The sequence below is a fragment of the Diabrotica undecimpunctata genome, chromosome 5 (genome assembly GCF_040954645.1).
Source record: "Diabrotica undecimpunctata isolate CICGRU chromosome 5, icDiaUnde3, whole genome shotgun sequence".
NCBI lineage: Eukaryota > Metazoa > Arthropoda > Insecta > Coleoptera > Chrysomelidae > Diabrotica > Diabrotica undecimpunctata.
Genome location: NC_092807.1, coordinates 67,071,726 through 67,094,725, shown reverse-complemented (window position 1 = coordinate 67,094,725; position 23,000 = coordinate 67,071,726). Strand labels below are relative to the sequence as shown.

The 23,000-nt window shown below is 32.7% G+C and overlaps 1 protein-coding gene across 5 annotated transcripts in view; it reads left to right on the top strand.

Annotated features, from left to right (window-relative positions):
* Positions 1–23,000, top strand: part of Tao (Serine/threonine-protein kinase Tao) — a 468,452-nt gene that overhangs the window by 332,004 nt on the left and 113,448 nt on the right. For all 5 annotated transcript variants that reach the window (XM_072532044.1, XM_072532043.1, XM_072532046.1 and 2 more), the window contains exon 12: positions 1,488–1,604. In XM_072532044.1, the coding sequence (XP_072388145.1) occupies positions 1,488–1,604 (117 nt within the window). The remainder of the gene's footprint in view (positions 1–1,487; positions 1,605–23,000) is intronic.

Sequence of the window (23,000 nt, the reverse complement as noted above, 5' to 3'; positions counted from 1 at the left end):
AATTCAAAGCCTCTTACTAGAGACTTTTAACGACGCTAGAAGTACATTTTTACTTCAACATGCATCTACGATGTTCACCTAATTTACTATCAGAGAGAGGTCTCTGGACTTCTTGTTACTTCGTATAGATGTCGCTGCTAGCGTACCTGGCTTGTTATTTTGGTTATAATAACCAAATACTAGACTGCATTTCATTTCAGTTGAACTTCCACAAGTGCTCCTGATGATGAGTTGAATAACTCGAAACACGTGTAGAGCAATGGTGGAGTTCCGATTGAAATGAAATGCAATCTTTTACTTTCATATATATATATATATATATATATATATATATATATATATATATATATATATATATATATATATTTGTAATTTAATTTTTAATTGGTATATTTTGTTACTGTAAAATCTGTAAAACCCGCTAATAACCTTTAATGGATAATGCGGCAATTCTAAATAAAAAAAAATACTTTTTGTAACTTTTACATAATGACAACTATTCAAAATACTACTCTTTTTTAAACTGTAAACTTCATGTGTTTATATACATTTTCTAACGTTTAACGCATTACTAGACATTTCTAAATTTTTCGATGACATTTCAAGCATTTTAGATTTTTTTAATACTTGTTCGTCAAAGGACTCTTTCTATATATTTGATCGTGGACTACAAATTTGGAACCTGGTATGTGCAAACCCTCTATGCAGGCAGGATCTATGATTAGTTTGGTAGAAGAACTTTTAAAATACAAGTTGAAATATTGATACTTCAGGAAATCAGATGAAAGGGCCAGGGAGAAATTCGTAAAAATAAATTCTCACTATACTACTCCGGAAACAAAATCAGACTAGCTGAAAGAGTGCTGGGGTTTATAGTAACCAAAATACTACGAAAATCCATTATCGCATTGACATAAGACTAAATACTTAATAATTATAATAGTAATTACTTTCTGTTAAAACCTTTGTTAGCATCTTTTTTTCTTCCAGAAATGCCTTTTCATTAGAGCAGGTGTGTTTGGCTCTGTCATGTAATGATTTGATTATTACCTTTTTGAAAATCTCTCTTTTATTTCTTTTCTAAACCATGGCGTTTTTTGTTATCTTTTTTATTGACTATGACTACCCTTAAGTCGCCCATAAGACTTAAGGGTTCTTCATGAGTGACTTCGTCCAGAATAGTTTGTAATTTTTCGTAGAATTATTATCGTTCTTTAAGTTTGCAGTCTTCGGGGCTATACATATATTTAATTTTTGTTGGTACATCTAATTTCCATATGTATTTTTCTTTTGGAGATGTAAGGAGAACTATTATGTTGTATTTAAATGTTTAATGGATGTAATGGAAGTCATGTTTTTAGTTTATTTTAATACTGATTTAGATTAATAATATTATATTATAATTATTTTTTTTTTGTTAGAATATATAAAATTACATCGTACTCGTTTTTTACATTTGAGTTTGCTCTTATGTAATTTATTTGTAGGTTAAAAATCAACATGATACAGAATTGGCTAACCAGGCAGAATATATGAAGCGAACTGAACGGGAAATGAGGAAGAAACACGCTCTAGAACTGAAACAGCAACCTAAGTCTCTAAAGGTAAGTACACTTTATTTAATTCTTAATTGTGTTGTTTTAATTTAAACTGCTGTCATTATGTATGAATTAATATGAATTTAATTAATATTTGATTTTTTAACTAGGTTTAAATCTGTAATACGTTCATTAAACTTTTGGCTAATACTGACTCCCATAACGGCGATAAATACGAAATATATCCGTTATTAGACAAGAGTTGTAGGAGAGACGTAAAAACTGCATATATAAAATACCTTGGCACACGCACACGCACACCCACACACACACGCACACGCACACACACACACACGCACACACACGCACACACACGCACACACACACGCACACACACACGCACACAAACACGCACACACACGCACACAAACACGCACACACACACGCACACACACACACGCACACACACACACGCACACACACACACGCACGCACACACACGCACACACACGCACACACACACCACAGCAATTTTCTGAGGTCGCTGGTTACGAATCCGAAATCCAAATTGCAAAAAACCAAATGGCACATGTAATATGGCAGTATTGTAAATATATGTATTGTATGGGATTTTTTAAATTTAAAGAAAAGAATTATCGTAAAACCAGAGGCAGATATATTTCTTTTGTATTCGAAAGAGGGAAACATAAGCTAAAAGGCTAAAAGGTGGTTCTAGTAACATCTTGGAATGCGATACCTAACTGTTTGGCTATTCGAAATTTTAATTCTTTCAAAATATATACTTTCTGATTACTTAATTTCAACTTATAATCTACTATATATAACAAATATACAAAGATTTTGTTACTATCGGCTTTTGTTATAAATACCCCCAGGAATATCTCCCATTTTCCAGAATTGAATTTGCTCACTTTGTTTTCGAGATACACGCACAAGACTGTGCGATAAAATATTCGTTATTCTTAACTGTACATCTGTTTATTAACTTTAAACTGAACTGGAAATTCAGGTATAGGCGATCGCTCTATGCCAACACTGAATTAGGAATTTAGTTCTCTTTTAAAAAATGTAATAATATTCTCGAAAAGTCGATTTCTTTTAGTTTTGGTCAGCTTTTCGAGATTTTGTACCACTGTGGAATGTCGCGACTTGTATTATAGTCGACAATGGGTTGCGATAAGCTCCGCCAGTTTGGTTGAGCGGTCTATATTGATAAAAGTCCCTCTTATGGAGAACTCAGTATGCCAAATCAAAACATCAGTCGTTCGCCTTTTACGACAGATAAGTACACTGGCTTTTGCACTAGTGGCGTATCATACAAAACTATAAAATTTAAGAAACTAAAGCGCCGTTTAGCTGTACTGGCTTAAATTTCTACACTTTGACATTCAGAGCACTTGACGGAAATCACATTATATCAACACCAGATGGGATAATGTTGTATTCTAATTAAACAGTCGGAATCCCCTTGTCCGTTGAAAATCCAGACACTGCTGTAACTACCGTTTTCTTAGAACTGAGATCGAAATTAAAGAGCTAAAATTGGGAAACGTTGAAAATTTTGATTACTTTTTTAAACATAGTTTTTGATTTTATTACGATCCAGCCTATTCAGACTCTAAATTAACTGTTATAAAATTGTGTTTTTGATATTTATATACCAGAACTTCTGTTTATATGTCATAATTTTGAATGCAAAAGTAAAAAAACATCGAATAAAAGCAGAATTAGAGCAAGCCTTATAGTCCAGGCGGTATCTGTTTTGAGTTGAGTGTAACGCATATAATCGCAGTTTTTTGCATAAATCTCTCCAAAATATCTATTCATCAATTAAAAACCAGCTCATTTTAATTGTTTATCAGTGAAAAAACAAATACAACCAAAAGCAATATATTTCTAATATTGATAAAGATACCTAACTATATTATTTCCTGGCTTCAAAATTTGCGAAAGTGGTATAACACGACTACCACTGAACTGTTCCGCGCTGCAATAAGCAAAGTGAAGATAGCCGTGATGATCGCCAACGTCCGGAACGGATAGGCACTTTAAGAAGAAGAACTATATTATGTACCGGTTATAAAGACCAAATAAATAAATAATAAACTAATAGTCTGGTCCAGGAGCTGATGACGAAAATGCGTCAACCACTCTACGATTATTTGATAATTGGATTCGTAGAAGTCACCGAAAGTTAAATAAATCTACTATAAACAAGAAAACATCCAAATGGACTCCACAACTACGCCCGCGATACAGCTGTTCCAAATGTCACAAACGACCGAAAATATAATGAAACCTACCATGATACAAACAGGACAGTATGAACCTCAATTAATGCAATTTGCACAACCACAGATGCCCACTGAACAATAGGGTGGAGTGAAATATGAATAATTATTTTTTTTATTTTTTATTCGAAATGTAATAGCGCGGAAAAGTTGCTTACTGCATAGAGCAGTACCATGTTTGTTTATATTTTTTTCTACTATTTCACCTTCGGGGTTCTACAGGGTGAAAAAAAAAATTTTTTTTCTTATGTAATAGTGCGGAAGCTAAATATATTAATGACTATTAGGCTTTTTACCAACTTTTATAGTTTCAAAAGTCTGCTACATTTAAATAGACAAGAAAATACAAATCTCTTATTTTATAAAAGCTTTTAATATAGAAAACAATGAAAATCTCTTATTTTGTAAATACTTTTAATACTTATAGAAAACAAACCATTTACTAAATAAACAGGTTCTCTTTAAAAAAAGTACAACTAAATATTATATTATCCTAGACTATTAAATGGAAATTAAACTGCTACTTGTCTTTAAACTCCTAAAAACTGTATGCACTGTATTGCGCCTTACTGTTAAGTCGAGGTAATTATGGTTCTGGAGTCATAGCCGAGGACAGAATTGGAAGCTTCTGTTATGACAGAAAATTTGTTGGAAAAATTTCTTCGCCATTAATACATTTTCTAATATCCTCATCAGTTGTAGCACATAAAAGGGGAGGAATTGTAACAGAGCAATTTTGCCAATCAATAAGTTCATAATATTCACTAGCATTGAAATTTAAATCAGGAATTAGAAATTCTCTTACATTCGTGTCCAAAGTAGGTATTTTTGTGCGCGTCTTCAACATTCTACGTAAGGCAAGTTGTCTTACGGCATGACGATCATCAGAAAGCATAGGAGAAGGTTCTTCGGATGACAAAAATACGAATTTCTTTTGATAACAGGAAAAATGACGGCTTTTAACTCGTTGCTCAGATAGCGTGACAATTGAATAATTTTAAAAACGTATCTTGCTCCTTCACTACACGATGGCTTTGTTTTAATATTAAACCACACTGGCGCATAAACTTTTAGCACAAATTCAGCCAAAGATCTTAAAACCAAAGACGGATTTTCACTTCCGACGTAAAGACGCAATATATGATTTGCCTTTGTAACCCATCGTGCATGTGATAATTTACCCGGATTACGAGTTGCTAAATCTATCGAGCGCTTTTCACTAGAAATCTAATGACAAAATTTCGTATAAGTACTTTTGATCACTGCTAAGGTCCCTTATAACTGCAGCATCTAATTGTGGTAGAGTGGTATGAATAGGAACAAAATGGACTACTGGAAAATTTTCGCAAGACTCCAATAGTTTACCTATAGTGCCAGAGTATTCACGAAGTCCTGAAGTTTCTCCATCGAGATATTGAAAGATATGCCGGAGGGGCAATTCATTCATGTGTAACAGACAAATTGACCACTACAGAGGACGTTTCAGTTTTGTCTCTAAAAACCGTAAAACCTCATTCTTCCTTCCAGTGTTGACTGCTGTACCGTCGCAGCCTACTACTAAAAGATTACCTGTGCCAATACCGGATTCTTCAAAAAAATTCAATATAGATGTGGCAATATGTCTTCCTGTACCTGACGTTGGAGTAATGTGATTTAGATATTAGAACCTGGTTCTTCAAGTAACGAAATGTGTTCTTCGGTTTTTATCTTGCGATGAAGTTTATCTCCAATCTTTTCTTGGCACAGAGTTTTATCCTTTCTGCCATCGAAGTATAATCCTCTTATATCTGCGGTGGATGATTCGAATTCACTTTGCAGAGCAGAACGGTGTTTTTGACATGCTCTTGGGAGCTTACTTCGGTCAATAACGGCAGAGCTGTCAATTTTCGAAATAACTCCCAGATCTTGCAGTAGTGCAGATGCAAGTGCTGCTGCGGACCGGCCTGATATGCCAAATTTATCCGAAATCCGTGTTAAATTGGGAATAGATAATCTCATTTGCTGAGTGGTACTGCGACTTGATATGATTGTTGAAGTTTCAGGTTTAACCTCATGTTTGTCTGAAATATTCTCAAGTGCATCCGACAACTCCGATGAATGGGATATATTGTCTTCCTTGAAATTTGTAACATTATCTTGTACATTATACTGGGGATTGTGATCTTTAAGATAATTTTTCTCTTTTTCTTTTGAAATTCTTTCATACTCCTTGGCCTTAATTTGTCATTCTTCTTTGGCTTGTAGTTTTTCCGTTTCGATTACATCAACGTTCCCAATGACAAATTTTCTCTTTGATCGTTGATCTTGTATAAAGTCTCTTTGTAGAGGTGGTATTGTACGTTTTTTTGTCACAAACACATAAATAAAATAGAACACATTTATATGCAGCGATATCAAAGAGTTTTCTTGAATCATCTTTGAACTTTTTTACTCTTAAATTATAAGTCTCATTACGTTTTTGTTTTGGATATCTGATGAGAGTTTGGTACTTACTCAGGATATCACGAATTAATCTAATAATACGATTGCTTGATACAGTGGGAACTGAGGCTTTTTCCCAGATGGCTTGGATTTCACTGGTAAGTAATTGAGAAATAACTAGAACACTAGGATACTTGAAGGAATCCACCCCTTTTTGTTCATTGCTAATAAGTAGACTTTATAACATCTTCTATAGTTGGCAAAACATTAGAAGGTATATTCGCAGGTGCACCAAATATAGGACAATTAGTAGTGCCCCTAGTGTCTTCCACTGGCAAACTCATTACGTACCGATTAATTATTACAATAACGATCTTATCTCTACGATTATCAAAGTGGGACTGAAGACTGAACTAACTTCGTCTCACTTTCTTGGTCGAACCGATCTAGCACGAAACAGGTCAAAAAACGTTTCACAGGAAAAGAACATTTTACAGGAAGCCTTTACCAGTGGAGTAGCTTTATTTAATAAAAATTAACTGTAAGGCAAACATTGAACATTATTTGATGAGATTTTTGATCTGTTTTATTTCCAAAAATATTGCTCATAGTTTTACTTGGGTGACAGATAGAGCTCTAATGACATTGCTTTTAACTAAAATAATAGAAAATAATTAACATCGATAAAAGCAGCTTCTTTTATTTATTAAAAGTAAAAAATAAATAAAACCGATTTTTCTTGATTTTTTTCTTTTTTTGATGCACGGTAGAGCCCTGAATATATTTTCTACTGAAATTTTAGGAGCAAGTATACTATCGGTATGGTCAACTTTTCGCAGGTATTACATGTCAATGAAAAGATACAAGATAATTTACCAAATTTCCTTTATACCTACACCATACAACCAACAATTAACCCAACAATCCCAAAACCTCAATCAATATACACATGAAACAGGCCAGGCAGAAAATTGGGAAGCAGTTGCAATCAGAAAAAGGAATAGAAACAGTCCTGATAAAAGAACTGCGAAGCAAACGAAAACAAATAATTATTGGTTAAACTGGTCAACCACTACTTCTAACAGATTTCAAAGTCTAGATAATGATTTAGAGAGCGAAAATAACAACAATTTACAGACAGATGTTACTGAAAAACCCAAAACCGCCAGACCACCTCCAATATTTATTCGTGGAGTTAGAATATCACTCTAATAGAATGGCTGGAATAAATAGATCACTACGAAATAAAGGTTCTGCTTAGACCAAGTCACATTTCAACCAGAAGCATCGGAAAAGTCAGTCAACGAAAACAACATAAAAGATGCTATAGTAGATAAGGTAAGGGTCTTTGAGCACAACCCCTAAATCGCAACCCTTAAAATCGCAAACCCCGGTCGTTTGCGATTTTAACGAGTAACGTAGGATAACGTACGAGGGCTCGTTGGAAAGGGGATGAAAAATGGGGTTGAACGCAGTATGTGCCGTCCGCCTCGGAGCATGCCAAAAGGGCATTACGTCATATCTTCGTTTCTATTGATCCGATCGTGACGTACGACGGCTCGTTGGAACGGGGAGGAGATAACGAATTCGTTAACACAAAAAACAAAGACAAAGATATTGCCAAATGGGCGCTATAACGTATCTTCGTGACTATTGGCCTGATTTTGACGTATGGGGTGTCAAATGAAAGCGGTGGTGAAAAAGACAACTGTTTGGCTTCTGTCAACGTTCAATATTAACTGTCAATTCTTCTTCGTTTCCGTACAGTGCCTAACAGAACGTGACATTCGACACAGGACTTGACAGTTATGTGACAGTCGACGCAGAACGCTACATTCAACACAGTACGTGACATTTGACGTGAAATGTGACAACTCTGTGTGAAACTGTGTGTTTCTTAACAACTCAACGTACAACAACGTTTAAGGTATCTATGGAAGAGGGAGGGGCCAACGAATACGTAGAAATAGAAAAAAAAAACATGGCAGAGATGTGCCAGAAGGACAGTAAGCTTGTAACGTCTAAACGGCCCAACGTACAACAACGTGCAAGGTATCGATTGAAAGGGGAGGTGGGAACGAATATGTTAAGACAAAAAGAAAACTCAAAGACAATGCCAAAACGGCAATAAAGCATATCTCCGTTGTTATTGGTCAGATCGTGACGTGTGAGGTATCGTCGGAAAGGTAAGGGGTAACGAATACGTAGGCATAGAAAAAACATGGCGGAGCATTGCCAAAAGGACATTAAGCTTGAAACGTCTAAACGGCTCAACGTACAACGCGCAAGGTATCGAGGGAAAGGGGAGGTGGTAACGAATATGCTAAGACACAAAACAAATGCAAAGACTGTGCCAAAACGGCACTATATCGTATCTATGTTGTTATTAGCCAGATTACTATGTGTAACACGTTAAATGAAAGAGGAGGAGGGGATATCGAATACGTTAAAACAAAAAACAAAAACAAAGACATTGCCAAAACGGCATTACATCATATCTCCGTTTCTATTGATCCGATCATGACGTACGAAGGCTCGTTAGAAAGAGGAGGACATATCGAATATGTTATCACAAAAAAACAAAGACATTGTTAAAACGGCACTATATCGGATCTTCGTTGCTACTAATCGGACTGTAGCATAATAGACGTTGAACGAAAGGAGAGTAGTCGCTGAGGCTAATAGAGAAACAAACATGACAACATAGCAAAAACGACGCTATATCATATATTGGATCTACTTTTAAGGGGATTCCACGTCTATTACAGTTCATCATCTCGTCACGCCAGCTGTCGGCTACATCCTTTAACTATGCCCAAATCATCTAGCACCTGTCACCTTTAGCCTATCGCTTCTCTCTCGAAACAATGTACGAAAGGCGAGGTGACGCTGTCACAAGATTAATCGAAGAGCGTATACCGAACAAACCAACAAACATCATCTGTATAATCTTCTCTGATTGAGTACTACTATACACGGATCTCCACTTAACGTACAGAACTCATCGAAAAAAAAGCCTCTGTCTCTATATCTCGAAACAATTCATATGTCATTGAAATGGATAAAACATACAGCAGCGGCTATCGCTGGAAAATAAACGAATAGGAACGTATACCATTCATAAAATATGACAAAACTAACAATCATCGACTATATAATCTTCTCTGACCGATCGTTACAATACACGAATCATCATAATTCAACAAGGTTCTGGCCTCTACACACTAAACTCCCGTGATTGATCACTACTATACATGGATCTCTTTCCAATCATACACCTGCTCTTTACAAAGAGGTATGGCTGTATGGTTACATGATAACACGTATCTTACTTGATATAGATTTTTATAGATATCATCATTATATATATCATCTGATTGATGAGTTAAGATACGGAATCTGATTGATAACTGCTCAAAATGAATCTTATTCGCACAGTATGACCAACCATATATTACTTGCTGTATATATCAGCCATATGATTACTGCACTACAAGGGTCTCATCTGAATGTTCAAAACTATACATGAGTCTCCTCTAAACGTTCATTTATTTACGGTATCCCACAGAGCGGCACATTATTAATTCTCAACGTAAATGTGATTAAACATCCACTGCTGGACATAGGTGTTCCACAGAGCGGTGTATAACTTAAAACATCGTTTGTTAACGCTTAAACATCAGCTAAATGATATCTAACGCATAGCATACGTATTTAGTTATAGTATGGCATACAATAAGAATACATAATTAAAAATCATTATAAAGCGTTACATGAAGGATTACAAACGAATATCTAATGTACACTCGCGATCATAAAATCCGGGTCACCTGGAAAATTTCAAGTTTCTGGAATATTTTTGCCTCTGGTGGAGTAATAACCTTTTTTTTAGGTTAAAGTATTTTTTATTTGTCATCAATGTTTGTTTTGAAAGAAAAAAAAAACGGTTTTTTATTGTTTTTATTGAAAAAACTGAAAACAAACCAAATTGTTGATAAAACAAGCATACGAAAAAAATGGAAAATACAGAACGTGGTAAAATGTCAGTGAAATTTCAATGACTAATATCGTGTATTGCCTCCACTTGCTCTAATGACCTCTTGCAGACGACGGGGCATACTCTCAATTTTTCTCCGGATTACATGTTGTGGTATGTTATTCCACTCTCTCATTAACAGATCCTTAAGCTCCTGTCCGTTGTTAGGAGGAGATGTTAGGGGTTGAATACGTTTTTTCAAATCGTCCCAGATATGTTCGATGGGATTCAGGTCCGGAGACCTAGCTGGATAGGGTAACCTCGTAATTCCAACCTCGTCCAAGTATTTCATACTGATCGTGGCAACGTGCTTTCGCGCGTTGTTTTGCATAAAAACGACGTTTTCTCCAAGCCTTGCCATGGTATGCATAACATGTTCTTCCAGAATCTCCGTAATGTCCCTTCGTGCAGTTAAGGACCCATTTTCGATGAAGGGTAATTCTGTGCGGAAGTCGGAAGAAAATCATTCACCGGTTCTCCTCTAAACTCTTACACGTCCATCGGATCCAGTTACGCAGAAACGGAATTCATCTGAGAATAACTCTTTGCTCCAATCGTTAATTCCCCAATGCGCGTATTGTCGAGCAAAAGCTAGTCGTGCAACTCAATGCGCCAGGCGAAGTGGCGGTCCTGTAGCCATTACCCAAGAAGATAGTCCAAAAGAACGAAGTCTTCTCCTGACTGTTGCAACGCTAACATTGCCATTTCGTACTTCCTGTAGACGATTTAGATGCATAATCGCAGTTGAGGTCCGGTTTCGTAAAGCCTGAAACACAAGAAAACGGTCATCTCGTACCGTGGTCATTCTTCTGCGTCCAGAGCCAGGTCGTCTGGATAGCAAACCCTTCTCCTGAAAGCGTTGAAGCACTCGTTGAACCGTAGAAAGGCTTACGCCAATAGTTCTTGCGACTTGCCGTTGAGTGTGACCATCTTTCACAAGAGCAACAATTTGTGCCGTTTCAACAACAGTCAAGGGTATTTTTGGCAAAAAATAAACAATAATAAACACTAATAATGGCACTAATAAACACTAATGGTGGCAATAATAAACGTTTGTTCGTTGCGTTTGAACAGAAAGTCGAAGCACAAATGAGACATTTAAAACAAGCGGCAGTTACAGGTACCGTTCATTTTGGGAAGTGTGCGCTTTCCCGCGAAATCGGCACTATTCAAATTCTTTGTTGCAAAGGAAACCGCTAAGACTACAACAATTCTCAGAAACATGCATTAGTTTGTATTTGTGTTATTATTATTTACGATAAAGCTCGTTAAAAATGAAATATTGGTGATTTTCAAGGTGACCCGGATTTTATGATCGCGAGTGTATTAACAATATAATGTTCATTTTCAATAAAATTTAATTTAATCTAAAACGACAGACCGTCCGTCACATTGTCGAAGAATGCCCCCGAAGGCGATTCCGTGGAGTTTTCGATGAATTCCTGAATGTGACCGAAAATAGCAGACGTAGGTAAGACGCAATATAACGCATAGAAGACGTAGGTAAGACGCAATATAACGCATAGCAGACGTACAGTCTGTCCCAAACCCTTTTTTCAGTGCGTCACTAATTTTGACATAATATAATCTGTGATATCTGTGATAGTGAAATCAAAATATCGTAATCGGTTAACTGACGAACATCTCTCTTCATGCTTGCGTTTGGCCCTCCGTAATTACGTACCATCATATGAAATACTTGTGGATGATATGCAGTGCCACGCATCAACATCCAAATAGAAATAATATGAAAAACATGACTTTATTTACAACCCACTGTAGTTACAACTTTTTATTAACTAGAAATGCTCAATTTTCAAAATTGTTTTATTACTATGCTTTGTTTTTAAACCAGGAGGAGTAAACTAAAGAGACATATTCACACCCAAGAAAGTCACTAGAAAGGTTACCAAATACATTTTTTTTTTGGGTTGATCATATCGACCCTCGACGGTAATCCAAAAATATTATATTATACTAATACGTCGCTAAAGAGTTTTAAAAACAACTGTTTTCTATATAAAAGCAGACAAAAAATCTAAAAATGCGGAAAATTATTTTTATAGTTTCTATGCAAAGTTTTATAATGCCGTTCTAAATTTCCGCATTTGGACAGAGCAACGGAAGACCGACAAACAAGACAAACACACTTATCTTTCACCATAGTAAATAGGAATTCTTCTTCCCACGCATTATTAAAATGATATGTTTTACTCTTTTTCGCAGCACTCATATCGAGTTTCAAATATTAATGTAAAGAATAAATACATTACAAAAATGTTTTACTATAATAGTAATAACTTACTAATGAATGATTAATGCTTGACTAACAGCAATACAATGCCGATACAGCACACTCCCAGTTTAAATTTATCTGTGAATGCTGATATGCCGAATCAGCATTATCGCAACTTTCGGGTGAAGAGATAGCATCATAAATAGACTTCGGCAAATATGCATATTGCATATTTTGCATATTGTGCATATTTTATGCAAATATGTCATATTTTGGCATATTTGTATAAAAGTTTGCATAAAGTGCATAAAAGTTCAGATTTTTATACTGTATTTGAAAATTTTTAAACATACCAATTTATTTCAATTCTTGTATAAAATTTTGTAGTCATTTTAATCAAAAAATGATCTAAGTACGTAATCTCTACAGGTACAAAACATTTATAATTTCAAAGAAGATCAATTTAAGTAGCCCTCAAGATCCTTAGAAAGTCTCGGTCACTGAGGCATTCAGTTATTGGATAATCGCTAAGGGTTCGCTCATTTGCATTTTATGATCTAATCCCCAAATCTATCTACAATTTATTGTATCTTAACAGCAGGTAAACGGCTAATAGTTTTGTTCCTAATTTAGGGATTTTCCAAAATCTCCCAGTTTATTGAATTAGGTACCTAAACATTTCTAATTTGATGCTCAGATTTGTAAATCATTTTTGTTTTGATATTCAAAGCGTAAACACTCGTTGTGCGTAACAAAAAGGAAGATTGTGATTTTATAATGCCTAAAACAACCAGTGCTTGAACTTGGATTAAACCTTATAAAGAGCTGTCTATGGATATGGGAAAAATCTACTGTTCAGTCTGTGGCAAAATTGTAAGTATCTAATATTTTCTATTAAATATCTAATATTTCATACATACAGGGTGTTTCCAAATGACACTTACAACGTTTGACTGTAGATACTTCTCGAAAAATTGAACAAAACGATATAGTTAATGAGGGGTCAAACTTATTTACTTTTCGAGATACAGGGTGTTAAAATTAAAAAAAATTAAATTCTTTTAGTTAATAACAACAATAACTTTAAAACCAATAAACGTATTTACTTGAAATTTAGTACTCGTAGGTTGTTTTTAAATGAAAAATAGCTTCCTTTAGTGAGAAAAAATTGTCCATGGTACAATACAATGGTGTGTATTTAGAAAAATTTTTCACCTTTACTTTTTTTTATGAAGTCAGCTATTCTAAAACACAATTATTTTTATTGTAATTGAATTAACAAAAAAAAACTTTTGTTGAATTTTAAAATAAGTTATATGATGTACTAATGGTTAGTAACAAAAACTAATTTGTGGATTAATACTGCATTTAAAACACTTAGCGAGTGTTTTTTTTCCAAACCAGTTATTTGATTAACCAAAAACACCTTGTATATTTTTATATTTTAAAGGTTGGGTTAAAATAAAGGTTTTTATTTTTATTTATAGATAGCATGTGAGAAGAAATTTCAGATAGACCAACATGTGAGAACTGCTTCACACATTGCAAAAAAAGGAAAAATAGGAGGAAAACATCAAACTTCAATGGCTAAATGTTTCCAATCTACTTCAAAAAAATTAGATGAGCAAGAAACTTTTAATGAAGACTTGTGTCGCGCATTAGTGTCTGCAAACATACCGCTTTCAAAATTAGCAAATGTAAATTTTAGTTCGTTTCTAAAAAAATATTGCAAACTTAATGTTCCAAGTGATCGGCCTCTAAGAAGAAATAATGTGAACGGGCTATACTCGTCGGTGTTAATTAATATTAAGGAAGAAATTGCAGATAATTATTTTTACATATCTGTAGACGAAACCACTGATTCCTCAGGAAAGTATATTGCTCATTTATTGATTGGTGTTCTTAAAGAAGATACCTTACCAAAATCTCATCTTATTTCATGCCAGCAACTTGAGAAAACAAATGCTTTAACAATTTCGCGTTTTATACAAGAAACATTAGCAACTTTTTTTCTTCCGACAACTATTCCTTCTAATAAATTACTGCTTATTTTATCGGATGCTGCTCCTTATATGGTGAAAGCAGGACAAAATTTAAAAATATTTTTCCCAGATTTAATACATGTTACTTGTGTAGCGCATGGATTAAACAGAGTTGCAGAGGAAATACGAAAAAAGTTTCCTCTTGTAAATACCATGATATCCAGTGTCAAAAAAGTATTTCTTAAATCTCCTATAAGAATTCAACTTTATAAAGAAATGCTACCTAACATTCCTCTTCCACCACAACCTATTTTAACGCGATGGGGAACATGGTTAGAAGCAGCTAATTTTTATGCAGATCATTTTGTTAAAATAAAGAACATAATTGATACGTTAACAGATGAAAGTTCCCAATCTCTTTTGGATTCTAAACAAACGTTTCAGAGTAACTTGCTTCAACAATAACTTTCATTTATAAACTCAAATTTTAGTTTTGTTCAAAAAACAATTACTCAGTTAGAATCACCAAAACTGTCATTGTTCGAAAGTACAGCATCAATAAAAGAATTTGCGTCATGTTGTCGGAACGTTAGAGGTAATATTGGAAAAGATATTTTAAAAAAATTTGAAGCTACTATGGAAAAAAATAAAGGTTACCATATTCTTTCTGAAGTAGTCGGTGTTCTAGCTGGAAATATTTCGGAAACAATTAATTTAGAACCAAATGTTTTGGTTAGTTTGAAAAATGCTCCCGTTACATCAGTTGATGTTGAACGAAGTTTTTCCATATATAAATATATGTACTCAGACAGAAGCCACAAGTTTTTGTTTGAAAATTTTGAACACCACTTGGTCATTTATTGTTACCATAATTCTAAATAAGTTTATTCATACTTAAAAATGATGTAGTTACTTAAAATAAATGTAAATCTTAATGAATAGTAGGAAATATTTAGTTATGTACACTTTTTTTTTAAATAAAATTGTTACTATTTTACGATTTTTTTATTTATTTGTATGCATATTTTGTAAAATATTTGCATATTTTCGGGTAAACACGTGCATATTTATGCGCATATTTTCTACATTTTTATTTGCATATTTGCCGAAATCTAATCATAAATATTTCGATCATGCACGTGTGGTGAGTCAGGATATTAGGCATTATTTTAGTTTCGTTTATGTGGACTGTTATCTTCTTTTTATTCTTGGTATTTTCAATTTATATTTTCCCATTTTCTAATATTTGCGTCTAATACAGTTCTCGTATTTTCTCGCGATCGACTCTTTGAGCACCGCTGCTAACACTATATATACTCTATAACTATATATACTCTACAAATGTATTTAATTTGATTTTTCTTTGTTAATATACCTAAATTACCTAAATATACCATATATTCTTACAGAGACCAATGTTCATTATCTACTTTAAAACAAAAAATTACTTGCTCGTCGTAGATAAACTTGAATATGCAAATATTTACGCTTTCCTTTCGCCTTTCATTTAACGTCTAGTGCGTCAAAATCAGATAAATAACAACGAAGATATAATGTAATGGCCGTTTGGCACGTTAGTTGATTTGAACATAATTTATGGATGATAATCATTCGTTGGTTAGTCTTCGTCATAATTGGATTATATCTGAATATCATTGTAAAGTGGTAATTGTTGTAGATAAAATATAGTATGCAACAAACCGAAAAATAGTTATATTGGAGATTTATGTGTAGTAGTGGATGTTTAGATAAGACTCTTGGCTAATTGTACGTTCAGATGAGATCTGTGTGTATTAGTGAGCGTTCAGAGGAGACTCTTGTCGAATTGTACGTTCAGTGGAGATTTGTGTATAGTAGTGGTCGTTCAAATGTGGCTTGTAGAGAACGTTTAGATCCTTGTCGGTTCGTGATCATTAAATTCATATCTATGTCGAGTAATATACGTTAGTTGTTTGGTTATACTGGAAGAATGGTATACATGCTTTGGTTAGGCCTCCTCATTATTGGATTATATCTGAATATCATTGTGCAATGGTAATTGTCGTAGATAAAATATAGTATGCAACAAAACGATATCGTATATCAATAATCATATTGATGAGTTGTGTATAGTAGTTGTTGACCTGCATCTCCTTCGTCTTTCCGGTGGGCCCATTATAATACTTTTTGTTATTCTTTTGTCGTCCATGCTTTGGATGTGTCCATACCAGCGTAGTTGTGATGTTCTTCGTTATTCTGTGTTTAACGTTTATAATTTCTTAGATTCTTTCATTTTTTACTCTGCCAAATTTTGTTTTTTTTTCGACAGATATTCTTTAGTGATTGTTCTGTCAGAGTTTGCGTCTGATATAGGTCTGATGTGCGTCTGGTATACGTCTGTTGTATGTCTGATATACGTCTGCTATGCGTTATATTGCGTCTTACCTACGTCTTCTATGCATTATATTGCGTCTTACCTACGTCTGCTATTTTCGGTCACATTCAGGAACTCATTGAAAACTCCAGGGAATCGCCTTCGGGGACATTCTTCAACAATGTGACGGACAGTCTGTCGTTTTACATTAAATTAAATTTTATTGAAAATGTATATTATATTGTTAATACATTAGATGTTCGTTTGTAATCCTTCATGTAACGTTTTATAATGATTTTTAATTATGTATTCTTATTGCATGCCATACTATAAATAAATACGTATGCTATGCGTTAGATATCATTTAGCTGATGTTTAAGCGTTAACAAACGATGTTTTAAGTTATACACCGCTCTGTGGAATACCTATGACCAGCAGTCACCGACAGAAATAAAATACCAGATCTGGTAGATTTTTGTGTCACCATGGATTTATTAAACAACAACTTGTGGGCTTCTTCTTGTTCTGATCTTTCTTCTCACCATTCTCCTGTTTTAATAGAGTAAGTTCAGAACACCACCTGCCACATTAACTAATAACTCCACAAACTGGGAACAATTCAGAGAATTACTAACCAATAAATTTGAACTAAATATCTCACTAAAAACAAACCTGGAAATTGAAAATGCCACAGACCACTTTAACCAATCCATACAAGAAGCTGCATGGGAATTAACGACAATCAAGAAAATAAACCGTCCTACTCATGAACTACCCAATAAAACCAAAAAAAAATATTGAGAAACGAATATTAAGACTTAGATGGCAGCTGACCAGAACACCATAAGACAAGACCAATTTGAATAGAGATAGAGCACAGTTAAAAGCGTTATTAAATAACCACAAAAACAATGGTATACATTATTTTCTCAGGTATGCAAAACCAGGCAAAAAGAATGTTCTCAATTATCCAACCCTCTAATCCGCACTGAAGATGGCGCATGGGCAAAAAGCAATAAAGATAAATAAGTGATGGATTCGACCGTTACTTGATGGAAATTCATTTTATATAACAATAAAACACTGAAAACTTCGTTTTCAAGAAACACTGTAAATTTTTGGACAGTCGTCACATTTAAGTTTGTATACATGACATCGGCCAAACTGGTAGAACCTTTAACAAACGTATAGAAGAACATAAAAGGGCTTTCTATAATAGGAAAATAGATTCTACATACGCAGTTCACCTTCTAGATCATAATCATTCTTTTAATGACCAATTTCAAATTCTTCATATCCAAAATAAAGGCCTTAAGCTAACTTTATTAAAATCCATGGAAATTAACAAATTAAAAAACACAGACATAAATCTGAATAACCAACTTGAGACAAACAATTCTCCCCTCCTCAACATATTTCGTTAAAGACTTTAAATTGTAAACACATCCAAAAATAGATTACTTGAGAAGGGCACTCTGCTGAAACAGCTGTAGTGATAAATTTTATAATAAATTTTGTGGAAGTTTTTGTTTTATTGTTAAATCAAGCCGAAATTTTCGATGAACATGTTAAAACGATTTTCTTGCAGATGAATGTATTAATATAGATAATGAAATCCAAATGTATCTAGAATCTCCCTATCAACTTGAAACTGCTCAAAAAAATACATTGAACGAAGTCAATAATATTATTCACACTAAGTTATTTTAAAACCCATTTGGAGTTAAGGAATTCAGCTATGGGGAACAGCTGCTAGATCCAGTATTGACATTCTTGAAAGATTCTAATCGAAAGTCCTCGAATCGAATGATAACTAATGCTCCATGATACGTTTCAAACAAGACGATGGCACGAGACCTTAAAATGACAACTGACAACGAAGAAGTCACCAAACTCTGCCAACAACATGATCAGAGACTAACAAACCACCAAAATAATCTAGCCCAAAATTTAATGGCACAGCCAATCGGACCAAGGCACAAACGAAAGATTTCAGCCGACCTGTTAACTATAAACTAGTCGCAGACCATTAGAATCTAGAAGCAGAAAGCCAACCAAACCCTAAGACGTGGCACTATTCTAGTCCCAAGAATAAACAGGAAATAGTCAATGGACAATTTTCTACAAAAAATTTTGTTTCCTTAATTTTTATAGTGTTAAATATTGTCAGGCAATTTACTTATTGTAATTTTATTAGAGATTGTAAATATATTGGGATGCTAAATAAAATAATAAAAATTTGTTTAGGACATAAAAGTCTTGTAATTAAATTTTAATTTCGTATCATATTAAATTCATTAAATATATATATATATATATATATATATATATATATATATATATATATATATATATATATATATATATATATTGAAATGATTTCAATATGTTAAAAAGGATACAACTTAAATGGATTTTTATATGAGTTTGTTGTTCATGAATTTCATGAAGCCATCACAATGTGGGTTCGACTCTGAAATAAAAGAGAGAAAAAGATTAGTAAATTGTTAAATAAATTAATTTTGACTTACCTGGTATAGTGTTAATAATTTCTGAATAGTATAGTTGCCTAGTGTATAGGTGAATCGTCTAAACCTTAAAAAGAACAAAAAAAGAAGAATTCTTAAAAAATATTTAAACATAGAAATTTTAAAAAACGTCAGAAAATAAACTGTCAAGCAAGTCTGTGGGAGCTAAATTAATAGGGGTTTTGTTAAATAAGAAATTACAATGATGTGGAGATGAAAAGAATAAATTGTATTAGCATTGTAATAGAATAAGTTTTATATCTGAACATTTTTTTTTATAAATTCCCAAATTAGATGTGATTAAAGTGATTATGAGAAATTAATGTGGATTGACAAATGTGTCAGAACAGGACAGTTTTATGGTTTAAAAAAAATAGAAGACGAAAAGAAAAAGAACGTTGGTTGCTGTTAGCAACGGAGGAGAGGTTTTTTGGGGAGGCCGACGAGGATTTTTCGACGAAAGGGAGCCCTGAAACTGTGGAATAGGTCGGGAGTGTTTTTTTAACTCGTCTAATTAGAATTTTAGTTTTTCCACAGTTTCCACAGCAGAGATATCCAGAATTTGTTCCAGAGAGTAAGAGAAACAATTTGACTTATAAATTATTATTGGAGTACAGAAATGTCATTTAAATTGAGAAAATTAAAATTCATGAATTAACATAATTGCGATAGGCCTTAAAAAATTGAAAATATTAATGATCATTAAATTAAAAATAGAATAGTACGTACCTTAACTTCCGAAGAGAGGATTGATATTCCAGTTTCACCGATTATTTTGCGAGTAGTTAGTTTTCTTTAAATAAATCAGAACTGTTTTAAAGTGAGGTTGGATAATAATTTTGGGGATCATTTGAAATTTTGATTATATTTGAATGCAAGTTAAAAGTCAGCGAAATAAAGTGTTTATTTTCTTTTTCTTTATAGTTCATTTAAACACTTTATAAAGTTGCAATATTTATTTAGTTTTTAGGTACTTGTAGAGAGTCTCCACATTTTGTAATAAATTTTTATTGTCACGACACTAAACCACATTAAGATTTATACGATTCCTATTTTTGTAAATTTTTAAAGGCAACCCAAGTTGCAGACGAATTTTATTGTTTATATTAAATTTGTTCAATATTAATAAATAACGTGCTTCATTTGGGTTAATTTATCAAAAGTCTAAAGTAAATTTTGGTTTAATTTCTTTTTGAACTCTACCAGGAGACTACAGAGTCGACTTCACACAGTGACAGATTGCTTAGAACACATAATTGAGCTAGCTGAGGTATATATTAAATTAAACAACGAACCACATATTTTAAAAATTACAACATTTATTATAAATAAAAATAAAATTAATAAAATACAACTTTTTCAATATATATATATATATATATATATATATATATATATATATATATATATATATATATATATATATATATATATATATATATATATATATAGGTATATATATATAAAGAAAATATCGAAATACAATCAATGAGATTCATTTAAAACGGTTATTTCAAATTTTTTACTGATAGTTATAAAAAAATAAAAGTAATAAAATCGGTTTGTAACTCAATTGAAATATAAAAACTTTCAAAAGCATAAAAAAATTTATAATTTTTATTTTAATTAAATTGTGTTCCATTATATATATCAGCTATAGGCTTTTTACAGTTTGGCTGAGTATTTTTATTATAATTAAATTATATTCCATTATATATTTAACTTTTTCTAGGCTCTAGGCTTTTCACAGTTTGGTTGAGTATCGTATTCTTCACTACGTATTTTTTTTAAGAGATTCTAGTAAGACATCCTTAATTTCTTTTTCTGTGGCTATCGTCTCATAATAACCAATGTCTACCTATTTTTCCGTAGATGTTTTGGAAATTATTGCATAATTGGCCTTGGCAATTTGTTTAATAATTAGCATTACATAACATTTCAAGCCATGTTTATCGCAGCTACATGTTTTGGTGCAGTCTGCTTTGCAGTTAAAGCTAATCGTTTTTAGTAAGTTTTCTGGTAGTAGCTGCTGTAATGCTCGGATAGGTTCTAAACATTTTTTTTTTCAAGCTTCCAACCCCACTCTGCTGAGTTCAAATTATTACTCACCCACTGTTGATTTTGATATTATATTCCATAACGGTGTTATTCCGCTGCAGATTAAGTAGATGGAAGCATTAATAAATGAAAATAAAACTTTGAATTTTTTATTTGCTCGCGTGAAGCATTTGGATCTTTAAAAGTTTTCGCTTAATTTTGTAAATCAGTATCAGCAGAAAGTGAATTGATAATGTTTTGCTTTCCTTGATAATGAAGCTGACGTGCCATCGCATCCGGAAAAAGCATGCATAAATCTAACTAATGACCTTACAGTTTTTGTGCTGAATGATTCAAAGTCATATACTTCTTCTGCTTTTTTACCTTCACTAAGTTTTCAGAAGTATATATTTTATTTGAAGAGACAATTTGACAGAAGATAACCGAGACATCAATATCTTCAGCTACAACAATTGCTGCCTTATCGTCCGAAGACAACTCTATCTTGCTCAGCTATTTTAGTACCCAGTTTCAAGTTTTCTGGATAGCCATCAAAACAATACAGCTAGATGAAGAATAATGCCGGGAAACATAACTGATGTATTCGTTAAACAAAGTTCGTATTTGAGGCGAAATAACTTTATGCAACAAAAATTCGCCATCTATTACGTGAGTACAATTTACAATTGAAGGGATTTCTTTCAAAGCTACAAAATTTATTTTTTAGCTATCAGTAAAATAAATTTTCTAATTTGAAATCACATTTTTAAATGAATTTCACTAATTCTATTAAGTAATTTTTCATAATTTATATATATATATATATATATATATATATATATATATATATATATATATTCTATATATATATATATATATATATATATATATATATATATATATATATATGTATATATATAATAATTCATATGTACAAAACATCCTTATAATAAATAAACATATGCAATAAATAAAGCTAGTTTTACCATAGAATAATAAAACAATCAGAATGTCCACTCTGTTTGTCAAGATAAGTACACGCATCTCGTTCGCGCAGACGGAATCAAAAAATTTTTTAATATTAAATTGATTTTTAAAATTACGATTTATATATTATTTTAAAGTAGAAAATAGTTGTACTCGAGTATATAACTTAAATAAAAGTGGAAAATTTTGACAAGGATGTAAAAATTAAAAAAAGGATGTAAAAAGTTGAAAAAAAACTTCTAAGATCTGAATAATAGCTTCAGAACAATTCTAAGATCTGAATACATAAATACTAATTGTTTTTTTTTCTCAACTTCCTGGATACTTCAGAGAAGTAAAAAAAAATTCGAACATGTATTTTTACAATTTTTAACGGTACATATGTATCCACAACTTTTGTTCCACGTGTATTCATTTTAATTCTAAAATAATCAACAAAAACCGTGCAATATACAAATACTCACGGGTATCTTATTATTTGTATTTGTTTATTAGGTATGTGAAAATTAAAAATAAACCATTTATGGATTACATTTGTTTTTTATTTCTAGTAACTTCCCGCTCAATTAA